This window comes from Gossypium raimondii, chromosome 11 (assembly GCF_025698545.1).
Source record: "Gossypium raimondii isolate GPD5lz chromosome 11, ASM2569854v1, whole genome shotgun sequence".
Classification (NCBI taxonomy): Eukaryota; Viridiplantae; Streptophyta; class Magnoliopsida; order Malvales; family Malvaceae; genus Gossypium; species Gossypium raimondii.
In genome coordinates, this window is record NC_068575.1 from 58,603,636 (window position 1) to 58,626,212 (window position 22,577).

At 33.2% G+C, this 22,577-nt stretch overlaps 2 protein-coding genes across 2 annotated transcripts; both read right to left on the reverse strand.

Annotated features, from left to right (window-relative positions):
• Positions 1-10,429: 10,429 nt before the first annotated feature.
• On the reverse strand, positions 10,430-12,334 carry LOC105802325 (NAC domain-containing protein 82). The gene is made up of 2 exons (XM_012633896.2): positions 12,174-12,334; positions 10,430-11,943 (listed from the first exon to the last, which is right to left on the reverse strand). Exon 2 carries the CDS (start codon positions 11,648-11,650, stop codon positions 10,607-10,609), a length of 1,044 nt encoding a protein of 347 aa, XP_012489350.1. The 5' UTR covers positions 11,651-11,943; positions 12,174-12,334; the 3' UTR covers positions 10,430-10,606.
• Positions 12,335-14,219: 1,885 nt separating this feature from the next.
• Positions 14,220-15,612, reverse strand: LOC105801436 (peroxidase 72). The gene is made up of 4 exons (XM_012632739.2): positions 15,353-15,612; positions 15,070-15,261; positions 14,828-14,993; positions 14,220-14,755 (listed from the first exon to the last, which is right to left on the reverse strand). The coding sequence occupies exons 1-4, from the start codon at positions 15,581-15,583 to the stop codon at positions 14,343-14,345; spliced, it is 1,002 nt and encodes a 333-aa protein (XP_012488193.1). The 5' UTR covers positions 15,584-15,612; the 3' UTR covers positions 14,220-14,342.
• Between the last annotated feature and the right edge of the window lie 6,965 nt (positions 15,613-22,577).

A 22,577-nucleotide genomic window follows, 5' to 3' on the forward strand; every position in this document is an offset into this window, starting at 1 on the left:
GAATCTTCACTTTTGGGCGTAAAGGCTGACTTAGGCCAGTTTGGAGTAAACGGATCGCCTAAGGCCGCACAGTTTGCGAGACTAAAGATCTAGCCCTGTGACAAGTGGTATCCGAGCCAAGTTTTGAACCAAGTGATATTCAAGTTGGTTTGAAGGCACTGTTGGGATGTCAAAAGAAGTCGTTAGTCAGAGTGAGCCAATTGAGACCCGTGGGAGGGCCAGAAAAGCTAGTCACTCGAGGGAAATGCTGACAGCTTTGGAAAATCGAGTGGTCAATCTCGAGGAATCCGTAAGGAACGTGAAAGAGAAGCTTGAATTGGTCGAGGGACGCACAGATGGATTTGACTCAATGGAGGAGCAACTCAGAGATTTTGTGTTGGATTCTCTCGATGCCAATAGGGAAAAGATGAATGAATTAGTAGAGTCCACTGCAGAAAAGCTGGCAGAGAGGGATGAAGCTCTCGAGGATATGGCGTTAGCCATGAAGAAAGAAATAGAGGAGCTCAAAGGGGAGCTCGCGATCTACAAAGCCGCTTTGAGTAATGGGATATTGTTTTCAAGGCCGAAGCAACAGGCAATGGATGTTCCCAAACTGGAGAAGTTCAATGGTGCACGATCCGCAAGGGATGTGGACAACTTCTTGTGGGAAATGGAGCAATACTTCCGAGCGATGGGCATCGAGGATGATGCCATTAAGGTAAGCACTGCTTCAATCTATTTTACTGATGTAGCTCTCTTGTGGTGGCGTCGTAGGTCCACGGATAAGAAATGTGGTGGGAACGTAATTGAGACTTGGGAGGAGTTCCAAAGAGAGTTCAAGAAGCAGTTTTACCCACAGTATGCCGAGAAGGAGGCTCGGGCTAAGTTGCGTCGTCTCACGCAACAAGGCACTGTTCGGGAGTATGTTCGGGCATTTAGCGAGTTGATGCTTCAAATCTCTGACTTCAGCGAGAAAGAAACGTTCTATTGGTTCGAGGATGGGTTAAAGCCGAGGGCAAAGCATGAGTTGCGAAGGCAAGGAATCACTAAACTTACTGTAGCCATGGCAGAAGCAGAGTCCTTTGTTGAGCTTGGTCCGGCGAGAGACGAGCTTGAGGCATCTAAGCCCAATGGAAAGGGCAATGGTGAGAGAAACCATCAAGAAGATGAAGAGGGACATAGCGATAATGACAACAGTACCGATAGCACAAGTGGCAATGAGAAACCACGAAATACGAATCGGGGATTCGACAACCCAAGGGACAAGAGGAAGAAGATAAAATGCTTCCTTTGTCAAGGACCACACATGGCGCGAAAATGTCCAAATAAAGTGATGGTTTCAGCAATCAAAAAGAAAGATGAGGCGAAGCCTATCGAGGGAAAGACATCGAAAGTCAATTCGATGGTGCTCATTCCTGGGAAGAGAATGGTAGAAAAGGGTTGATGTTTGTGGACATCAACATTGCGGGTCAGAAGCGGAGTGCTCTTATTGATACGGGAGCATCGGACTTGTTCATGTCGGAAAAGGCTGCGAAGAAGCTTGGTCTGTCGATTAGGAAATCAAATAAGAAAATCAAGGTAGCAACTTCCAAGAAAGCCCCAACTGTGGAAGTAGTTCGTGATGTGGAACTACAAATCGGCGAATGGAAGAGCAATGAAGATTTCGAGGTAATCCAATTGGATGATTACGATTATGTGCTTGGCTTAAACTTCCTTGACAGGATTCAGGCAACTCTGCAACCATGGGCTGATCAAATCCATATTGTTACCGGTCCGTCAACAAAAACGATTGTGCCGGTGCATCGGGATGTGAAGGTTGGGACTAAGGTGTTATCGTCAATCCAACTTGTCGAAGATGTTTCGCATGGGAGAAACATTAATTCGTCAGAACGGAATGCTACGAAAGCCCCTTCGGAAGTGTTAGTGGCGCAAGGGACCGATATGAAGCCTGCGAGATCGACTGTGGAGCCGACACCTTTGGGAAAGGTGGGTTGTGCATCGAGCTTCGAGGGGAAAGAAGCGATGCAAAGACAGTCGATACGAGTAAATGCTACGAGTAAGGTACATTGCAAACACTCTAATAGTGTTTTGAATTCTGACTTGTTGGCTTGGCAAGGTCGTAGGGGCCCTTTCAAAGTTCATAAGCAAAGAGGCAAAGGGACTAGGGGTGGTACGAAGCCAAGATGTGAGAATCCAGGGGATTCCAGTGGAAACAAGTCAAAATTGGGGTAAGTTAAAGCGGAGACTTCTTGCCAACAGAATGTACCAACGAGTGCAACGGTTCAAGATAAGAGGCGACGGAAGCCGAGGCATAAGTTCCGAAGGAAGAGACAACCCGATCGCAAGGCAAGTCGGGAAGAAGCCGAGGCAACGAGAAAAGGTGAATCAAGTCAGTATCATCTAGAAGTCGCAACGAGGGCGTTGCGAGAATGGATGGGGGAGAATGTCACGGGCCAAAGTGCAAAGCCCGTGACCATGGCACAAGATGTGCCCCATGGAGGTCCATTAATAAGATGGGGAACATTTAGCCTACGAGAACTGGCCCGATTCAAGGAATTATTGGAGAAGCCTGTCAGATTGAAGCCTGGTTGGCCCGATGATGAAGACATAGCAACTTAGGCTAATTTTGGTAACTAATCTTAAAAGATAGAGAGAATCATATCTTGTAAAGATTAGATTAGATTTGATATGGCAAATCTTGTAAATCCCTAAAATCAAGGGATATAGTGAATCTCGTCCGTCGATGTAAATGTATCTTGACCGTCAGTTTTGGGGAAGCTCAACTATAAATAAAGAGCCTCCCCCTCATTTGTAATCATCCATTGTAAGGTGAATTCTTAAGAGTAATAGAACTCCTTGAGCATTTACTCAAACACTTTGTGTGCATTCTTTCTTTGGTTTTTCTGTTGTTCTTTTGTAGCTTCTTTTGGCACAATCGCTTTCGCTATACAAATTGGTGCCTTGGAGGAGTTCTAAGGAATCCTCACTTTTGGGCGTAAAGGCTAACTTAGGTGAGTTTGGAGTAAACGGATCGCCTAAGGCCGCACGGTTTGCGAGACTAAAGGTCTAGCCCCGTGACACTATTCTCCTCCTCCCTATTTGTTGCTTCATTAGCCACCGTGACAGCTAACTTCTCATTGACCCCCTATGCTCATCGTTTCTTATTCTTGTTCTCATTGTTGCCGTTGTTATCATTTTTCAGTGCCATTATTGCTATGAGCGCCTTTTCTATTGCCCTCTGCCGTCACCTAGTTTGCGCCACAACCAGCTTTCGTACTTCATTCGCAATCGTTTGTTCTTCTTTTCCCTTGATTCTCATCACCCACAAGGAAAACCCTCAAATATCGAATTTACTCTTCTATCCCTTTATTATATTCTCTTTCTTCTCCTTGTTTGGTTTATAAAGTATTATTTATAGTCTCAAAATATGTCTAAATTCAAAGGTCTAAAGATAAATAAGTATGTAGTCTTTGTCTTCCCATGTTACAAATCGATGAAATTTGTAAATATGAAAGGTTAATTTTATCGAATTATTTAGAATTAGAATTAAATTGATACAAAGGTGTAAGTGTTGAGGACTAAATGTGTAATTATACCAATTTAAAACCATGTCATCATTTTCGCTAATTATTTAACGAAGGGTGACCAAAACATAAACAAACAATAATGTTAATAACAATAATGAAAATTTTCGTAGTTCGTGCTTCAAACAAAAACATGCTAATAGTTGAGTGATTGATTGTATAGTTTATTTTAAAATATTTTATTTGTATCTTATATAGTTTTAGAGTATAATACTGAAATATATGTGTGTGAAGGGTATATTATATATATACTTTATACTTATTTTAAGTGTTCTACTGAGTTGGTATCGTGAACTAATTGGGTACCAACTCACTTATGAAATTACTAAAAGACCATATTTGGTACAAATTAAGTTATATTTTTATAGGGTGTTTTTGTCTTTATATATAATAAATGAATAAACAATTTAATCATAATGAGATTTGAACTCCAAATACTATGCATGATAAACAATTAATTTTATCATTATAATTAGATCTAATCATGGGTTAGGCCGGGTTTGGGCTAGGCCAATACAAAATTTTAAGCTCTGGGCCTAAAAATTTGCCCAAACCTGAGCCAGATAAAAAATGCTAAACTCGAGTTCGACCTGCCTGTATTAAATTTTTATATAAAAGAATTTTAAAAATACAATACATCAAATACACAAAATATTAAAATAAATGTTTCCCAACAAATTAAAAATACATTAAAAAAATCTTTATACTCAAATAATACTTAGATAATTGCAACTTAGCAAGAAATGTCTCTAAAGTAGTAGGAAATAGTTATACTATATTCAAATAATAACAACAAAACAGTAGCAAAACAACATCAAAATGGCAGCAAACGAGCATTATTTTTTGTCCAAACCTATTTTTTGGGCCTGTATTTTTATCCAAACCCTTCCACATTTTAAACAGGCCTTTAGACCTGGGGGTGACTCGATCCATAATAAATAATTGTTACATAAAATCCTCAACTAGATTATAAATATACACTAACTCTAGTGTATAGTTAATAAAAGAATGGAGGTGAAGTGATATGGTTATGAAAGCAATGCTTTCAGGCATTTAATAACAAAGTTCAAACATTGCCTAACTCCATAGTTATCCCTATCCAAAAGGACATTACCCACAATGCTTAATATATTTTATAGTAGCGAAATTAATAGGAAAAGGTGAGCATTGATTGTATGTCACACTTTTTGTCAGACTAATTTCTCACATTAAAGTCTGAAATATGCATGTGACTACTTTTTGGGCAAAACATAACCATCACAAATTCTCTGCCAATAAGCTCTTCTTTCTTGAAGTAAGAGTGAGATAACACTATTTTGATTTGGTTATTTCTTAAGTTTTTAATAATTTAGATTTTAAAAATTAAACTAAAATCAAATAATAAAATACAATTAATTCAAAAATATTGAGGAAAACAAGAGAAAGTCTAAGAAGAAGTAGGAGTTGTCAAAACACATTATTTATTGCATAATTTTGTAAGGACTTTTAATTACAACACTATATGAGGTGTTTGAATTTTAGTTGTAAGTGTTTAGGATTTATTTTACATAATTATATATGTAGATTTTTTGTCCCATCATGTGGTCATGTGCTATTTTAATACCATTTAGTCAATATTAGTTTGATTTATTTTAATTTTTAATTGTTCAGATTCATATTCTAGTCAATTTTTTTATTTTGCTTCCTTTTCTATATATGATTAAAAGTTTATGCATACAGAAACTACGATTTAAAACATAAATGTGCATTTAAGAATAATATGCAATGAATAATGAAACATGTGAATTGAAATTAGTTAGTAATAACACGTGAAATATGTATGATTTTAAAATGAAAAAATAGATTAAACCGTGAGTAAAACAAAATTTAAAATATGTAAATACAAAGATAATGCACTATAATTGTTTATCATGGTAACTATCAAGTTAACTTGTGATACCAACTGAATCAACAATATTATCAACATATATAATCTATTGAGCTAATAAAGAATCAACAATATTATCAATATATATAATTTATTGAGGTAATAAAGTATGTATAATAAAAATAAAATTGATATATTATATTAAAAATAAAGTTTCAGTGTAACAACCCGTTTTCAGTAAAATCGAAACAATGGTTTCGAGACCACAAATCTGAGGTCGGAAGAAAATTTATTTTAATATTATTTTATAGTCTATGGTGTGATAGGAATGTCGTATGAAAATTTTGTTAAGAAATTTTATCGATTACACGTCTAATTTGTTAAAAAGGACTAATTGGAAAAGGTGCAAAACTTGTTAATTAAAAGAAATAGTGATTAAATAGCTTAACCAATAAATAAGGAGGGACTTAAGGCATAAATATGCCAAAAGAAAATGGCTGAGTCTGCATAAGCCTTAAAAATATGATAAAATTGTGTGAACTAAGGGCAAAATTTCAAATCTAATGAAATAAATAAGAAATTAAAGAATTCTAGACATTTCATCATCATTTTCAGTTCTAGAAATAGAAATTGAAGAGGGTTTAAGCTGGTTTTTCAATTCTTTCTCCATGTAAATCAAATTCTTACCCGTTTCTTGAAATTTTTATACTTTTGTGATTTTTACAATTAGGCTCACTTAACCTTTACTTTGGTTTTGATTTATTGAAAATCTTGGAAGTTACCATTGATGAGTTCATATGATTTTAGTTATTAGATGATGAATTTGAGGTGTTGATGGGTATTTAAAAGTGTTTTATTAAAGAATTTTGATGACATCATGATTTAGGGATTAAATTGAAAAGATGTTGAATTCATGGAAACTTCTAAATTTTATGGAATTCATGGGTTGCTATTAATATGTATGAAAATTAATAGGCTTGGAATGAAGATTAAATTTCATGAATTTCATTTTCCGAGCCTAGGGACGAAATTGTAATTAATCAAAAGCATAGGGGAAAAATGGTAATTTTTCCTAATATGTGAATTGAATGGAATTGAATATGAATTGTATTAAATTTAGTTAAATTTACTCGTATAGATCCGAATAGACCAAGTTTGGAATTGGATCGAGGAAAATAAATAGTATTGGATTAGTAGCCTACAAACGCGAACGTTGTTAAGGTAAGTTCGTGTAACTAAATGTTGTACATTTATATGTTTGAATTAAATGTTGTATATGTGAATTGTATAATTGCCATGTATATGAAATTTATCAAATATCCGATAATGCCTGATAAATGTTAAGTCTCGTTTGAACAAATGAAAATCGATGGATATAAGTTTCCCGTATTGGTTGTAGTCCTGCATATGTTGCGGATACACCACAACTCAAAAGAGAGTCCCGTTATTAGCCCTCTCGAGCTTCCCGTCATATGGTTCTTGCGAGCTTCCCGTTAATAGCTTTTCGGAGCATCCTGATTGGTTGTGATCCTACATGTGTTGTGGACACACCGTAGCTCTTATGAGCTTCCCGATTATGGCCCTTCGTGAGCTTCCTGTTAATTGGCTCTTTATGAGCTTCCCGATATGACTCGCTTGAACTTCCTGATATTAAGCTATCCGGAGCTTTCCGTTATTGGCTCTTCGGAGCTATCTGATATTGGCTCGCATGAGCTTCCTGAATATGACTCTTATGAGCTTCCCATTATATGGATCGAGAGAGTGCTTCCCATTTAAGTGTTCTTATGAGCACTCCCGAATATGAATTGAAGGATTAAAGATTCGTACACTTCATTGTGTACTACCTGATGTTCATCGATATTTCATAAGGTTCAATGGACAAGGTTCCGATGTAAGTTAAGATAAGGTCTGAACGAATCAATATTTGTATCTACCTGAAAATACATGGAAAGGTTTATATGATGAGCTCATCTCTGTTACTTGAAATGCACATGAAATACATGACTAACATGCTTGATGAGTATATGTGTTTAGGCAATTGGCCAAATTGCTTTGGATGCATGTTTATTTGTATGCTTACAATTGTGAAATAAAGGTAAGTTAAATTACATGTTATACGAATTTACAAAGCTTAAAAGCTTACTCTGTTTTATTTCCTCTGTTTTATAGTACTCAGAAGCTCGTGAAGGTTGGAACTTGGTCGGAGTCACATCACACTATCCCTAGGACTTCTCGATATGTAAAGCAAGTTAATTTTTGGTTATAATGGCATGTATAGGTTAAATTGGCGAAATGATGGCATATAAATATTTGGTTGGAACTAGCGATTGGAATGGCTTGTAATAGTTTTATTTTGAAGTATACATATATATGTATGTGTGTAGCTTTATCATGCTTGGTTTGTGTTTAAAATGGTTAAGTGTTGAAAAGCATATAGATATATTGATGATTAGATTGAGTTAGCACATTTAGTCCAATATGCATATATGTGAAATGGGTTAATTTAGTAAGTTTGAATACTTAGTTATATGTGACATTATGTCATACTTAATACATGAATTTGGCTTAATTTGAATGGTTTGAATTAGTTGGTGAACATGGTTAAGTGTTTATGTAGGTGGAAGGCAATTTGGGTGAGAAATAAGGCTTCAGAATGACCTTATTTTGTCCACACGGACAGAGACACGGGCGTGCACATGGGCGTGTGGTTTGGCTGTGTGTCCTCTGCATCTTGAAAATTAAGAAATAGAATGCTCTGAATTGCCCACACGGACAGAGACACGGGTGTGTGTCTCAGCCGTGTGTGATACACAGCCTAACACACGGGCGTATTTTTTGGCCATGTGACCCCTGCACCTAATTATTACAAATTAAATTGTTCATACGGCCTAGCACATGGGCGTGTGGCTTGGTCGTGTGACCCAAGTCAGAGAGTTACACGGGTATGGACACGAGTTAGGATACGGCCGTGTGCCTCACATCGAATCCCCACACGGATGTGTGTCTCCTACACCTAATAAAAATTTTGAAATTTCACGAAAAATTCCCTAAGTTCTCGGTTTAGTCCCTACTTGTTTCTAATGTATATTTTGGGCCTCGAGGGCTCGTGTAAGGGACAATGTGAGTGAATTATGATTGGTTTCTAATATGTGTATTAAATCATATGAAATGTTCGTAATTGATCTGAAAAGCTCGGTAATGCTCTGCAACCCTGTTCCAGCGCCGAATAAGGGTTAGGGGTGTTACATTCAGTTCAATGGTTAAGGGTTTTTTAAATGTAAATGGCATGGGTTTTAAACCTCACTATAAAAAGATTAAAGTACCATTGAATAATATAACTTATTTTAAATATAAAGCAACGTCTTTTATCATTTCTCAAACCGAATTAGTGCGCGGTTGACTCATGACACCAACTCAACAGGGGTTTAAGTTTGAACTTCAAGGTTTTCAAAGGCTAACTTGGACAAAAAAAAAGTTCAAGCCCTAATATAGGAAAAGTTATCAAGTTCAGGCTCTCAAAAGTGATTTAACCCTAAAAAATTAAGAGATTAAAGTACCCTCGAATAATGTACTTATTTTAATAGGAAATGACATTTTCATAATTTTTCAAACCAAATTGGTGCTCAATTGACTAGTGACACCAATTCAATTAGAGGTTTAAATAATAGTAAGTATAAATATACAATTGATAGGTAATAAAATATACATAATAAATTAAAATGTAAATATCATATTAAAATAAAATAGAGGTAATAAAATAACTTTATGATTTTTAAAATTTAACATAATCATGAATCATTTGTCTAGAACAAATGACTTAATCATTATCGGTATAAATAAAGATCATTTTCATCATATAATAAGTACAATGGTACCCATGAGATAAAAGTGAAAACATTAGTTGAACAAGTTTAACATTGCGATCACGAAATGCTTATAAGATAATTTTATTGGATTGAAATTTAAAAATATAAACAGCTTTTGTAATGATATATAAAGGAGAGTTCAATAATGATATTTTTAATGATTTGACTCTATCATTTAGTAATTTTATATTTAATAAATGAAGAGTTAAAACTCGATTATAAGTTAATTATATGTCTAATCAATTTTTCCAATAACTCGTTATAACTTTCAACTATTTGCAAGTAAAACTTAAAACTAATAGAAAAATCAGGAAAAAATTGTATGAATTACGTAATTGCATATTCTGGATAAGACAATTAAAATTAATTAATTGAGTTGAAAGTAAACATTTTAAATAGTCATCAAAGTAAAGGAGTTTGCACAAAAATCCAAATATAGTGTGTTGATCATAATTTTAACAAAATTGGGATCAAGTTGTGTAAATCCTTTAATCATACTAATTAATTAGGCTTGATTTTGTTCAGTTAAGCCTAAATTTGACAGAAACGCAAATTTTGTATTTGAAGTTAACTTGCTATCAGTTTCAAGTAAAACTAACGTATTTACAGCAGATTATGGAATGAAACAACATAAAATCACATGACTCTGGTTTATGTTTTTCATCATTGTTAGGCGAAACTAATAACATGAGGGCCCTGTTTTTCTCTTTTGTGCCTTTCCTTTCGCAGTAGTAATAGAAAACTATTGAACACACCTAGGGGTAAAGAAAATATATGTTCCCAAGACTGCCTACTTATGATTCCTATCCAAACAGCCATGGGAATTGGGAAATATTACTACAAAATAATTTATATCAATTTAAATCACCACACACTGCAGGTTAAAACTGACACTCCATTGAAGAAAAAGTATTTAAACTGATATGAATGCTGCTGCTCTTCTATCTCAAACCAAACACTTGCTGATAATAACACTAGTAAACCCAACAGCAGCAGCAGCATTCATTCCTTTGAGATACCTTTCCTTTCATATGTGCTTTTATACTTTTTCTTCAATGGATTGTAGTTTGTACCTGCAACCTTATGATTCCTAGAGCAACAGTCAGAAAATTCATAATACTGGAACATTTAAATTCACAATTAATATGCCAGACATTCCATTAAAGAAAATGTATAGAGAGCACAACATGATAATCAAACAGAAACAAGTCAATGACACTGGTAAACCAAACAACAGCATTTATTCCTAAGAATAAAACAAGTAATCTAAAAACATAGCTTCCAGTTCCAATAGTTGAACAATTACTTTATTAAAAAGGATAAGACCAGTTATTTGAATTGTCGACATCAGTAAAAGAGGCCAACAAGCTTGAAATATCATCCTCATCAGAAACGGGAGTATCCTTGAAGGAAGAATCAGTTGCATTGCCCCTCCTCAGACCTTCATGTGTACCAAATGCATCCTCTTCAAAGAAGCACTCCAACATAGATAACACGTTATCATTCGATTCTTGATCTTGAGGAACCAGAGCAGGTTGAGGCGCCTCCAACAATGTAGGAACATCCTCAGCAACAGCGACCACTGGAACTTCAGGGGCATCCGCGCATGTAGGGGCAGCATAAGCATTAGTATCAATGGCAGTGGTGACATTAACATCGCCATTAGTATGACCCATCGATGGTTGTGTACACCACCCACTTGACTCGACAGAAGGCCCAACACATACACTCTCGGGGACACAGGAGCTATTATCACCACCAACAGCTACTGTAGACAGGCCGCAAAGGGAACCAGCACCAGGCACATCTGCCTGCTCGTCGTCACTCCACTCCTCTTCCTTGAATGGGGCCCCGTATTGGGAACCATTTCTTGGGCCCAGACCATCCTTCTTGAAAACAACATAAAGCATATACATATCTTGAACAGGCCCTCTGTCAGCCAATATTTTTTCTTCAAGCCTATACTCGTGCATAACCCAGTCTGTTCGGTCACCACGTGGAGCTTTACCTTTGTGAAATACCAAGGTTTTGATCATTCCAACAACTTCGCCATTGTACTTTACAGGCCGATCCTTTCCTGTGGCTTTCCAGTAGCCGAATATAGTAGCTCGATTCACCCTATCCCCTCTAGCATATTTCTTCTCGATAGGACAATAGAAGTACCATTTAAGATCCCCGGTCTTCATACAGGACATATCAGGCAAGTCCCAGGGAGCAAACTTATAAACATCAACTTTAGCAATCACATTCAACAAAAGCTTCTGGCCTAATACTTTCCTTTTCAAATAATACATAACAAGTTCTACATCGGTGGGGTGAAATCGAAACCCCGGGGGCAATGTGTTTTTCCCCATCAGAAAAATCCAAAACTTGGAGTCTCGGTATCCAATAACAAACAAATGGCTCACGAGAAAATGAACAACAAAATTTGTGATTCCGCTTCTTCAAGTAACGCAGCAGAATCAAATCGTATAATCAAAACAAAAAACCTGACGCGTAAAAAACGGGCCAAGTCCAATGCCAAAAGAAAATCTTTTGTGAAAAATACCTCAATCTCCCACGGTTCGTAAACCCCAGATCAGAACAAAAAACAGAAGGCGGCTGTTCCCAACTGAGCTCAAAATTCATTTGGTGTGCAATGTAAAGCCTGTTTTCAATATCAAGGCTCCCATATCATTAAAAGATCATCGACCATAACAATGAGTACATTCAATTTTTTGTTTAAAAAAGAAAACCTAGATCCAATTAAAAAGAAAACCCTAAATTGAAAAATCAAGGAAGACCGAAACTAACAAATCAAAGCAAAGACCTTGGATTAATGCTTATTTGTAGAAGCAAGAATTATAAACAGAAGAAGTGAAAACCCTAGAATTTTACCCGTAGAGAAGAGAGCCGCGAGCGAGAGAGAGCACCGAGGGAGATCGAGTCAACAGCCAAGAACTGAAAGCAGCGAAAAGTAGAGTGACTATTACGCGCGGCGCCTGTGTTTTATAGTCCCATCTTTTTGCGACGATTTTTTTTATTTTTTATTTCCGAAATAAATTCTCTTTTCCTAAACCTACGCCATTCGTATCTTATCTGATTTGTAATTAATTGAAGTTTGATACGATTTTACTTTAATTATATGCTTCATTTAACCCTTAAATAATTAACTCAATTAATTAATTAACAACTAAATCTTTAAAAAATCAAAATAAAGATGGCAACACTTAACCCCACTTCGGGCTAACTTAATAGTAAATATTAATTTATTTATCTTCAACTTAACTCGAAAAATTAAAGATTTACCTTTTGACCCAACTTGATATGCTGATTTTTTTTATCAAAATGGAACACTAATTTTGATTTATTATTATTTTCAATGATGCTATTAATTGTTTTCGGGGTATAATTACGTTAGAGTAAACATTAATATATTTTTTACTATCATATATTTTAAACTACAGGTGTTCATTGATTGGGTCAGGTCAGACTCAATCGGAATCTTATGCCCGTTTGCTAGGCTTAGCCCGACTCATATAAAAATATTAAAATTTGATCCCGGTCCAGCCCTCCCGTATATATATATTTTAAAATATAATACATAAAAAATACTAAAAATATTAAAATAAATATTTCTCAACAACTTGAAAAAAATGTATACTTAAATAATACTAAAATAGGTGTAACTTAAATTTAATAAGTAAATATCTCTAAAATAAAAACAAAATTAATAATAAAACAAGAATTATACAATATTCAAATATTAACAACAAAACAGTAGCATCGTAATAATGAGATAGTAGCAAAATAATGATGAAAAAATAAAAAAAATTAGACTTTTCTTTTTGTAAATTCTGGCTCGGGTCAAAAAAGCCTTACCCGAGGCTTGACTTGTTTTACAAACGGGCCTTATTTTCTTGCCAAACTCATTTTTCAGACATATATTTTTACCAAATCAGATCTGGTAACTCAATCCATGAACAAATCTATCTTAAACTAATATCATATATAAATGAGTTGTTTGGTAATTATCTCAAGGTGGGGGTTTTTTTTTTAACTTGACCTCGATCTAATCCATCTAATTAAAAAAATTAAAAAATCTATAAAATCAAATCGGATCCCCAAAATTGAAAATCTCAAACATGCATAACTTGATCTGCGTAGGCTTACGTACAACCAATGATGTTAGGTTTAAGTTTAGTAGGACCGATGATATTGTTTTTAACGATGTTTTATCCCATTGATTAAATGAAATTGCCATTGGCTGATTTATTCCAAAAAGAATTGCCGAGTCTTGTTAAAAATTTTTCAAGTCTCAACTTTAAGATTGAGTCAATGCTTCTTTGACACGTGCAATTATTTAAAAATACATATATTTTAAATTTTAATATATAGTATATTTATTTTTTTGTATTAAAAAATTTAATCAAGAGTTTGTATAATACTTCTTTTAATGACCCTGATGAATCCCAAGATTAAGTTTTTAAGTTTCGGGGAGTTTAGTAAAACTTTTCAAAATTTTAAGAGTTGAATGAGAAAATTTTAAATAAAATTGGGATTTAATTAAATTTTTTGTAAAATTAATAAGAATTTTAAAATGTTTAATTGATTTTTTAAAATTTAAAGATATAATGTGAGTTTTCAAAATATTAAAAGAGTCTAAGTAAAATCTTTTAAAAGCTTAAAAAGAGAAATGAAAATTTTTAATAACTTTAAAAGACTAACTAAAACTTTCTAAAACGAGAAATCAAATTCTCCTAAAATTTTGAGTGACCAAGGCCTCCTAAGCTACCAGTCTGCCTCTGTTCAGTGACCAAACCAGTAGTTTGTATATAATATATAATAAGTTCATAGATCTTACACTGAGTGATTTGACAACTCCTCACAAATTAACCCATCCTTTTGGGACTCCCCCAAACAGCAACAGGGAACAAAGAAAGGGACAATCGTTAGCCCAGCACACACATATGAAATTCTTTTATTAATTAATTCAAAACAAGGAAATCAAAATAACATAACAATCAGGGGTACAAACTTTATTCATATAAGTATGACTTCATGATTTTAAGCATTAATTTTCCTGCAATCCTGTCTGATCTCACCCCTGTACCCTGTCAACGGTGAAATATTCCCCATCTTAATCATGGACTTAGCGAATTGCTGAAAGAAGAGTTCCTGGTTATAAGCATATGTCTTCACTAACTCCCTTGATTCACCATTCTTTGTGAACAAAACTTGGTCAGAGTTCAACAGTCCCTTGTTAGCCATCAAGTTCTTGAAGTAGCTGTTGTCGAACTTTATGGGGCTAACAAAATCTAAGAAAAATTGGTTCTGGTCGCCGCCTGATCTTGGACAGTTCCTGCGCAGTTGAGAAGCATAGGATTGGTCAAGTGTGTTGTCTGGTTTTCCATTGCCTGACTGGTTGTAAAGTCTCTCCCTGAACCTGGTGCATCGGGCAAATCCTATTGTGTGGCTCCCTGCATGATATATATTTTCAGAGTTTTGCCTTCTTGGTCATTTACAGAATGTGAAAGAACTATATAGCTTACCAGAAAGTGCAACAAGATCAACAATGTCTAGACCTTGTAGCTTAAACTTGGTGAGAATTGTTTGGAATGTGTTGTTTGGAGCAGGGACGTTGTTGTTAGAGCAACTCAAGCTTGCACCTCTGGAGTCCCTTCTTCCAAGTGGGACTTCCCAGCTAGGGCCACCTGTCTGCAATTCCAAAAAAGCATGTTACCATGGGGTCAATTTCAATGACAAGACAAAACTCTGATAAAAAACAACATACGAGAACAGTTGAGTCTCTAGCAGCTAGAGCCAAGATGTCAGCACATGACACAGTATGAGGGCACTCTTTCTCTATTACAGCTTTGATTTCATCCATCACTTCGAATCCTCTGGCTGAGTTCCTGTTTGAATTCGACTTCTTTTCGCTGATAATGCTCCCGCCGCTGTCTAACAAAATCGATGCATCACAGCCCTGAAAACAATGAATTGAATATATCCATATTAGACACACTAGTCTCGTATTCGACACTACGCTATTGGTTTGGTGAGGTTGAATAAGTTACCTTAACAAAGCAATCGTGGAAGTGTAGCCTAAGCAATGAAGCAGCCATACGAGGTTCCTTTGCAACAGCTTTGGCAACAACGTTTCTCACTATCTCTTGAGCTCTGGGACATGAATGATCGTAAAACTGAGGGTACAGGTATCCTCCAATTATATTTGAAGCAAGGCCAAGGGCTAGAAGAGTAATGACTATTATAGAACAAACCATAATGTTTTTTGTTTTTCCGTCCATTTTTTTACTTTCGAATAGTTGAACTGGAAACAGCTGAAATAGGAAGAGAAAACGCTGTTATGGTGAGAGCTTTCAAAGAGGCCAATGGGTGTATATAAGGGCGATTTGGTTCAAAGAGAAAACATGACTTTAGGTAACTAGCTTTGCATCAAAAGCAGGAAAAAGATGCAGAAAGGTTGGAGTTGGTAGCTAAGTGGCCACATTTGCTTGCCCAGTATAATTATCTAACAGGAACCAAGTTGTAATTTCTGTTCACACCCATCTAATTTAGTTTCAAGTCAAAATTTAAATATTTTTAATGCGTAAATTTCTAAAATATGTCTTTAATTTGCTACAATCCAACTTTGGGTAAACTATCAAATTAGTCACTTTTATTTACTTCATATTACATTTTAGTTACTTTACGTTTTAGTCACTTACATTAGCGTGTTGTAACATTTTAGTTATTGAGCCGTTGATTGATATTTTTGATATATTTAATGGTGTAATAGTAAGCTGACGTGGCACGTTAAATCATCATTTCAAATAAAATTTTAAGTTAAATTATACAATTGGTCCCCATATTTTTTCATTTTGAGTAATTTAACTTTTTTTTGTTCTTTTAACTTTCCTTTTTTTTTCTTTTTTTTTTATTCTCTTCTGCTTCTCCCTTTGTTTTCCTCCCTTCTTCATCTTTTTTAACATGTTTTTTTCTATGTGTTCCACTTGCCAAAACTAAAGGGGAAGAAGAAAAGAAAAATAAAGAAATAAAAGGAAAAAATTTAAACTATATAATTTAACTTAACATTTTTGTTTGAAATGATGATTTAACGTGCCACGCCAGCTTATCGTTACACCATTAATGGCAATTTACAGCTCAGTGATTAAAATGTAATCTGAGGTAAACAAAAGTGACTATTTTAATAGTTTACCCTAATTATTTTTATTTGATATTTCTTATTTGAATATTTAGATAAGTATTAGATGCGATAATAAGACACCACCTAAATTGTATTCTTAATATGAAAACTTAAATTTTAATTTTAATTCCAAAAATAAATTACCTTTCCCTGCTCTTACTTGGGATTTTTTCCACATTCTCTAGATTTTATTTGATCTCAAAAATTTTTGGGTGGAATCAAATTATATAATTTTACGATAGTATAAAAATATAATTTTATTATTTTAACCATCTATATTTTTATATTTTTAAATATTAAATCAATTTTTATTATTTTGAAGAGTCAAAGTATAATTTTATCATTACTAATTTAAAATTTTATAAACTCTAAAGGCTTAAATGAAAATTTTTCCAAGAGGGACGGCCCTACCTGTGATTCGATTTTTACTTTAATTGTATGCTTCATTTAGTGCCTTTTAATAACACCCGAAAAGTCAAAGCTATATCTTACTTCAACCCGATTCAATATGTCACAATTTATTTTAATATTTTTATGATAAAAATAAAAACACAGCAATAATTAAGTGATTAATTATACCATTTCTTCAAAAAATATTAATTAAAATAAGTAGGTAGGTACTTAAGTTATTAAAATGAGATATTAAAATTATATTTTTAATATTTTTCAAGATTATCCAAAATAATATGAAATATTATATTAAAAGGTTAAAACTAAAAATAAATAACATTTTGAAAATCAACTTTTACATTTATCCGAAAAATATAATTATATTTCATACTTAATTTTTATTAATTTACTAAACATTTTTTGAATATAATTTTGTAATATTTAATATTTAATTTATCGTGGTTTAAATATAAAATATTTGTTTTCATATTATTATAGAAGAAAAGCTTAATATAAATTAAACATAAAAATGAATTTGGTTGGATTCAATTAATTTCAGTGTAAATCCAAAATTGAACTGAACAAAATACACTCAGGCATTATAGTATTGACAGCATATAGATAATTTTAGAGGTTGATTATTTAAATCTATTTTATTTCATGGGTTAAAATTTATATTAAGATATCTAATTTTAATAGTATTAAAACTTATTGGTTTTGAAGAATCGGAAGAAATATTGGGAGATGTAACATTAAGTAAGTTGAATTATGGGTTATCTATGATGGTCTTTAATTTACATGGGAAGCAAAATGAATAAATGTTATCGTAGAGACAAATTGTGTTCTTTCTGTTGAGTCCATTCAGGGTAGATTTCAAAGTATAGAATAAAGTGTTAATTGAGAAAAATCAGCTCAATTAAGAGGTTAATTGAGCAGGGACGAAATTATCATTTATTGAAAGCTTAGGGGAAAAATGGTAATCAACATCTTACACTAAAACAGTTTTGGACAGCAACAATAGGATAACTTTGAAAAAATCACCATAAATTGTAAAAATCGAATTAGTTGATGAAAAAAATATGGAATTAAAGCCTATTGAGTCTAGTTTCTCATAGAAGAAACGGTGCAATCAATGGAATTATAAATCATGAGATATAATAAATTTTGTGAGACAAGGTCAGAATGAATTCGGGTTCCCCTGTTCTGACTTTGGAAAATCATCAAAAATTGGATAAAAATAATTAAGGGCTTAAATTTATATGTTTAAAATTAATAATGATTATATTTTCAATAGAAACAAACAGGAACATAATTTGAATCCCGTACTAGGAGAAAATAATTTTTTAGTGAAGAAGGGTCGAAAATGTCAGACAGCATAACAGGGATGACTTTAAAGAATTAACTGTACTTATTGACTAAACCATAAATTCTGAAAATTTTATGGTAAGAAGATATGTGAGTTTAGTTTTGGAAAAATCAAGCGGATCTTAATTTGGAGTTCCGTAGTTCAAGATATAAATAATTTAGTGACTATGACTCCTTAGAGACAGCTCTGAATGAATTATAAATAATAATGGAATTATAGAGAATGTTACATATGAACATGAAATATATTAAATTAATGATTAAAGTTATTTATTTAAATCCAAAAAATTCAAATAAGAAGCTAGATCGAGGAAAAGAAAAAGTTTGGGATTAGTAGACTTTTTGTATACAAACAAGTATCGAGGTAAGTTCGTGTAACTTGAATTATATTCTTAAATGCTTGAAATATATTTTTATTGATGTAAATATGATTTGGATGTTTATTGTATGATAATTAATGAAGTATTGATATTCTTGATGAAAAGGAAAAATAAATCTCAGTTGAATGAAAGGAAAATTCGATGGATTTCTGAAAAGGAATTGACGGTAAAAAGGATCTAGCTCGGATGGGTGATCCTATCCTGATATAGCTCTCCCGAAGAATATATGGAAAATTGATTTAGCCCAGACGGGTAATTCGAATTAGGGTCTGAATTTAGCCTGGACTGGTAATTCAGATCCAAGCTCATTATAGTAATTGTCATTGCAAGGGATTTAGCCTGGTCTGGTAATCCCGACAATACTCTATGAGTTTATATTACAGGGGATTTAGCCTGGACTGGTAATCCCGCTATAAGAATGAGGTTCGCGGGAGTGTGCTCTCTGAAATGGAAATGTACACAGATGAATATAAATTGACAGACCTAGATTTGTACACTAAAGTGTACCCCTGAAAATCCATCGAAATTCCAAGAAATTGAACGAGATAAATATGGAAAAATAACAAGGGAATGAAAATCATGGTATTGATGAGCTCATCAATCATGGTATATATTATTGATACATGGAAATTATTGGACTAACTTGAATGTTGAGTTTGTGCATGTTAGGGGAATAATGCATTGAATGGATGTTTGAATGTTTATTGCATTGTATTGAAAATATTAGGTAAGTATAATTCTTGTTACATGAGCTTACTAAGCACAAAATGCTTACCTTGTTTCCTTTTCCCCTGTTTTGTAGTGTTTAGAGCTCGGAGGTTGGATTCGGTCGGAGACGTATCACACTATCAACCTCAAGATTTCGGTATATAAAGAAATTTTATTTTGGAAATCAATGGCATGTATAAGCTAATAAAGTAAGTGTTAATGTGAAATGAATATAATGTTAGCCATTAGTATGACTAATAAATCTTGGTTTTGGTATGTGATGAGGTTATCTTATGGATATGTTTGAATCTATCTTGAAAATATGTTGAAATGGATTGATTGGTTTGGATTGGTCTCAGTTTAAAATTGCAGGGAAGGTTAGATATTTATAAAGGGGTTATATTGAGTTCATAAAAAAAAACTTTGGGATTTTGCAAAAAATTTCTTATGGTTTCGATTTAATCCCGGTTTGGTGTCGATGTATGTTTTGGGCTTCGAAGGCCCATCTAAGGGACGTCATGACATGTTTTGGTAAATGAATAGTATTTAACTCGTAATAACAGAAAATTAATTTGGTAAAATTCGATAATGCCTCGTATCCTATTCCGGCGACGAATACGGGTAGGGGGTATTACATTTGTTCCAAAACTTCCCGTTACATGGCTCACATGAGCTTTTCTGTTATATAGCTGGAAAGAGCTTCCCGTTTATGTGCTCACATGAGCATTCCCGAATATGAATTGACGGATTTCAGGTTTGTACACTTCGTGTGTACTACTTGGGTATCCATCGATATTTTAAATGGTTCAACGGGCAAAATCCTGATATGAGAAAATATATGAATTCAAAGTGAAACGTTATCTGTATATATACGAAATACATGGAAATTTGATGTTGATGAGCTCATACATAATTCTTGATATTCATGTGAAATAAATGACTAACATGTTTGATGAAGTTGTGTGTTTAGGCTATTAGCCAAATTGCTTGGATGCATTTTGTATGCTTATTTAAATGAAAATGATTGGTAAGTAAGTTTCTTGTTATACGAACTTACTAAGCATTAAATACTTACTCTGTTTTATTTCCTCTGCTTTATAGTACTTGGAGGCTCGTAAAGGTTGGAAGCTGGTCGGAGTCACATCATACGATCCCTCGAACTTTTTGGTATATATATAGTAAACTAATTTTGGTTATAATGACATGTATAGGCTAAATATGACCAATGATGGCAATGTAAATGTTTGGTTGTAACTAGCCATTGGAATGGCTTGTGAATGAGATATTTTGATGAGTTTATATATGGTCTTAATGTGTTTAATGAGTCTTTGAATTGGTTAAATGATGGAAAATATATAAGCTCATTATTAATTGATTTGAGTTAGTATAATTGGTAAGATATGCATGTATGTGAAATGGTTCAATTAGGGGAAATTGAATACTTGGATATATAGGATGTTATAATATGTACTAAACTTGGTTTTAGCTTAATTTGAATGATTGATATTGCCTTGAGAATGTGTTAAGGTGTTGTTGTAGGTGGAAGACAATTTGGGTGAGAAAAGTTGCCTTGGAAATGGCCTATTTTCGTCCACACGAGCAGAGACACAGGCGTGTGTCTCAGCCGTGTGTGACGCACGGCCTAGCACACGGGTGTGTGGCTTGGCCTTGTGACCTAAGTTAGAGAGTTACATGGGTACGGACACGGGCTGGACACTGTCGTGTGCCCTATTTTGAATGCCCACACGGGCGTGTGTCCCCTTCACATTGGAAAAATTTTGAAATTTTGCGAAAAATTCTCTAAGTACTCGGTTTAGTCCCGACTTGTTTCTAATGCATGTTTTGGGTCTCGAAGGCTCATATAAAGGATTTTATGAATAATTTCTGACATGAATGTTAAATAATATGAAATGTCTGTATTTGATCTGTATATTTCGATAATGATCCGTAACCTTGTTCTGGCAACGAATATGGGCTAGGGGTGTTACAGCACATGCTCTTGCCAAATCGATGAAGCAATTCCTTGTCAATCCACATACTTTTCAGGAGATACCTTTAGTGATAGCAAGTCAATTACGAAGAGATAATATTTCCCACTAATTTAGGATACTATAATTAATGTGTAATTGTTATTATTTTATATAGAATATATATATTTTACTTCGTGGGTTCAAAAGTATTAGAGATATATATTATTAGTTAGAGTATAGATTTAAAGCTAAAGCTTAAGAGATTTAGAGCTACATTTATTTTTTTTTAAAGTTGAATTATTTCAAATAGAGTATATTAATTCACACGCATATATAGTTAAGTATTATGGGGTTAGATAAGATGACAATGATTTCTTCTACCTTAATTAATAGTCAAGGGTTTGATCCTCGTCCTAAATATAGAGCAACTTTAAAATTCGTAGCTAACGTCTATCCCCTTAATAGACCTACAAAACATAAAAGAATATCTCTAAATTCACTCTAGTGGATTTATCATGAAAGATTGTTATCAATTTGGACGTAACACTATTTATAAAAAAAAAAAATTAGTTGCAATATCAAATATTAATCAATTTACAAATATAATTAAGTTGGTTTTAAATTTCATTTACTTATTTTATTTCAATAGAATTTTAATATATAAATAAAATCTTATTTGATCAAACAATTTGTTAAATTAGATATATTTTAGTTTTAAAATTAATAAATTCATTTCAAAAGGCTAAATAAAAAATTAGGGTTATTCAAATCCAATTAGAATTGATAAATTATTTTACTTGTTTGAAAAATATCCACTCACCCTCCTATGATTTATTTATTAATTGATTTTTAAATAAAAGATGAATTTACCCATTAGTAATTACTTGTTATTCTAATCTTTTGTATTCATCAAATTTCAATTAAAAAATAAAAATATAATCAGGTTTAATAATTATTAAATTAAATCATAGATTACATTATATTTAATACAATTATATGTAAAACATAATGTATTTTAATAAATAAACGTAAGTTTATTTAAAAAAAAGCCTGAATGATAGTATTTTTATTCAAATACTTGCTAAATATTTTAAATTTAATTTTAATTCAATTAAATTCTAGATGTTTATATTTTAATTAATTTCTTTTCTAATAAAACTTTTTCAATTTAAAGCTAAAACTTAACACTACAAAATATATGCATTAATATTAAATATTTAGGTATTTTCATTTAATTAGTAGTTAAAAATCACTAAAAGAGTTTGAATTTCATTATTATTTC

Coding starts and splice junctions, on each gene's coding strand:
- LOC105802325 (XM_012633896.2), bottom strand. CDS start 11,650: ATGGGGAAAAACACATTGCCCCCGGGGTTTCGATTTCACCCCACCGAT.
- LOC105801436 (XM_012632739.2), bottom strand. CDS start 15,583: ATGGACGGAAAAACAAAAAACATTATGGTTTGTTCTATAATAGTCATT. Junction 15,262..15,352: donor TCCACGATTGCTTTGTTAAG/GTAACTTATTCA, acceptor CATTGTTTTCAG/GGCTGTGATGCATCGATTTT. Junction 14,994..15,069: donor CTAGAGACTCAACTGTTCTC/GTATGTTGTTTT, acceptor TTGGAATTGCAG/ACAGGTGGCCCTAGCTGGGA.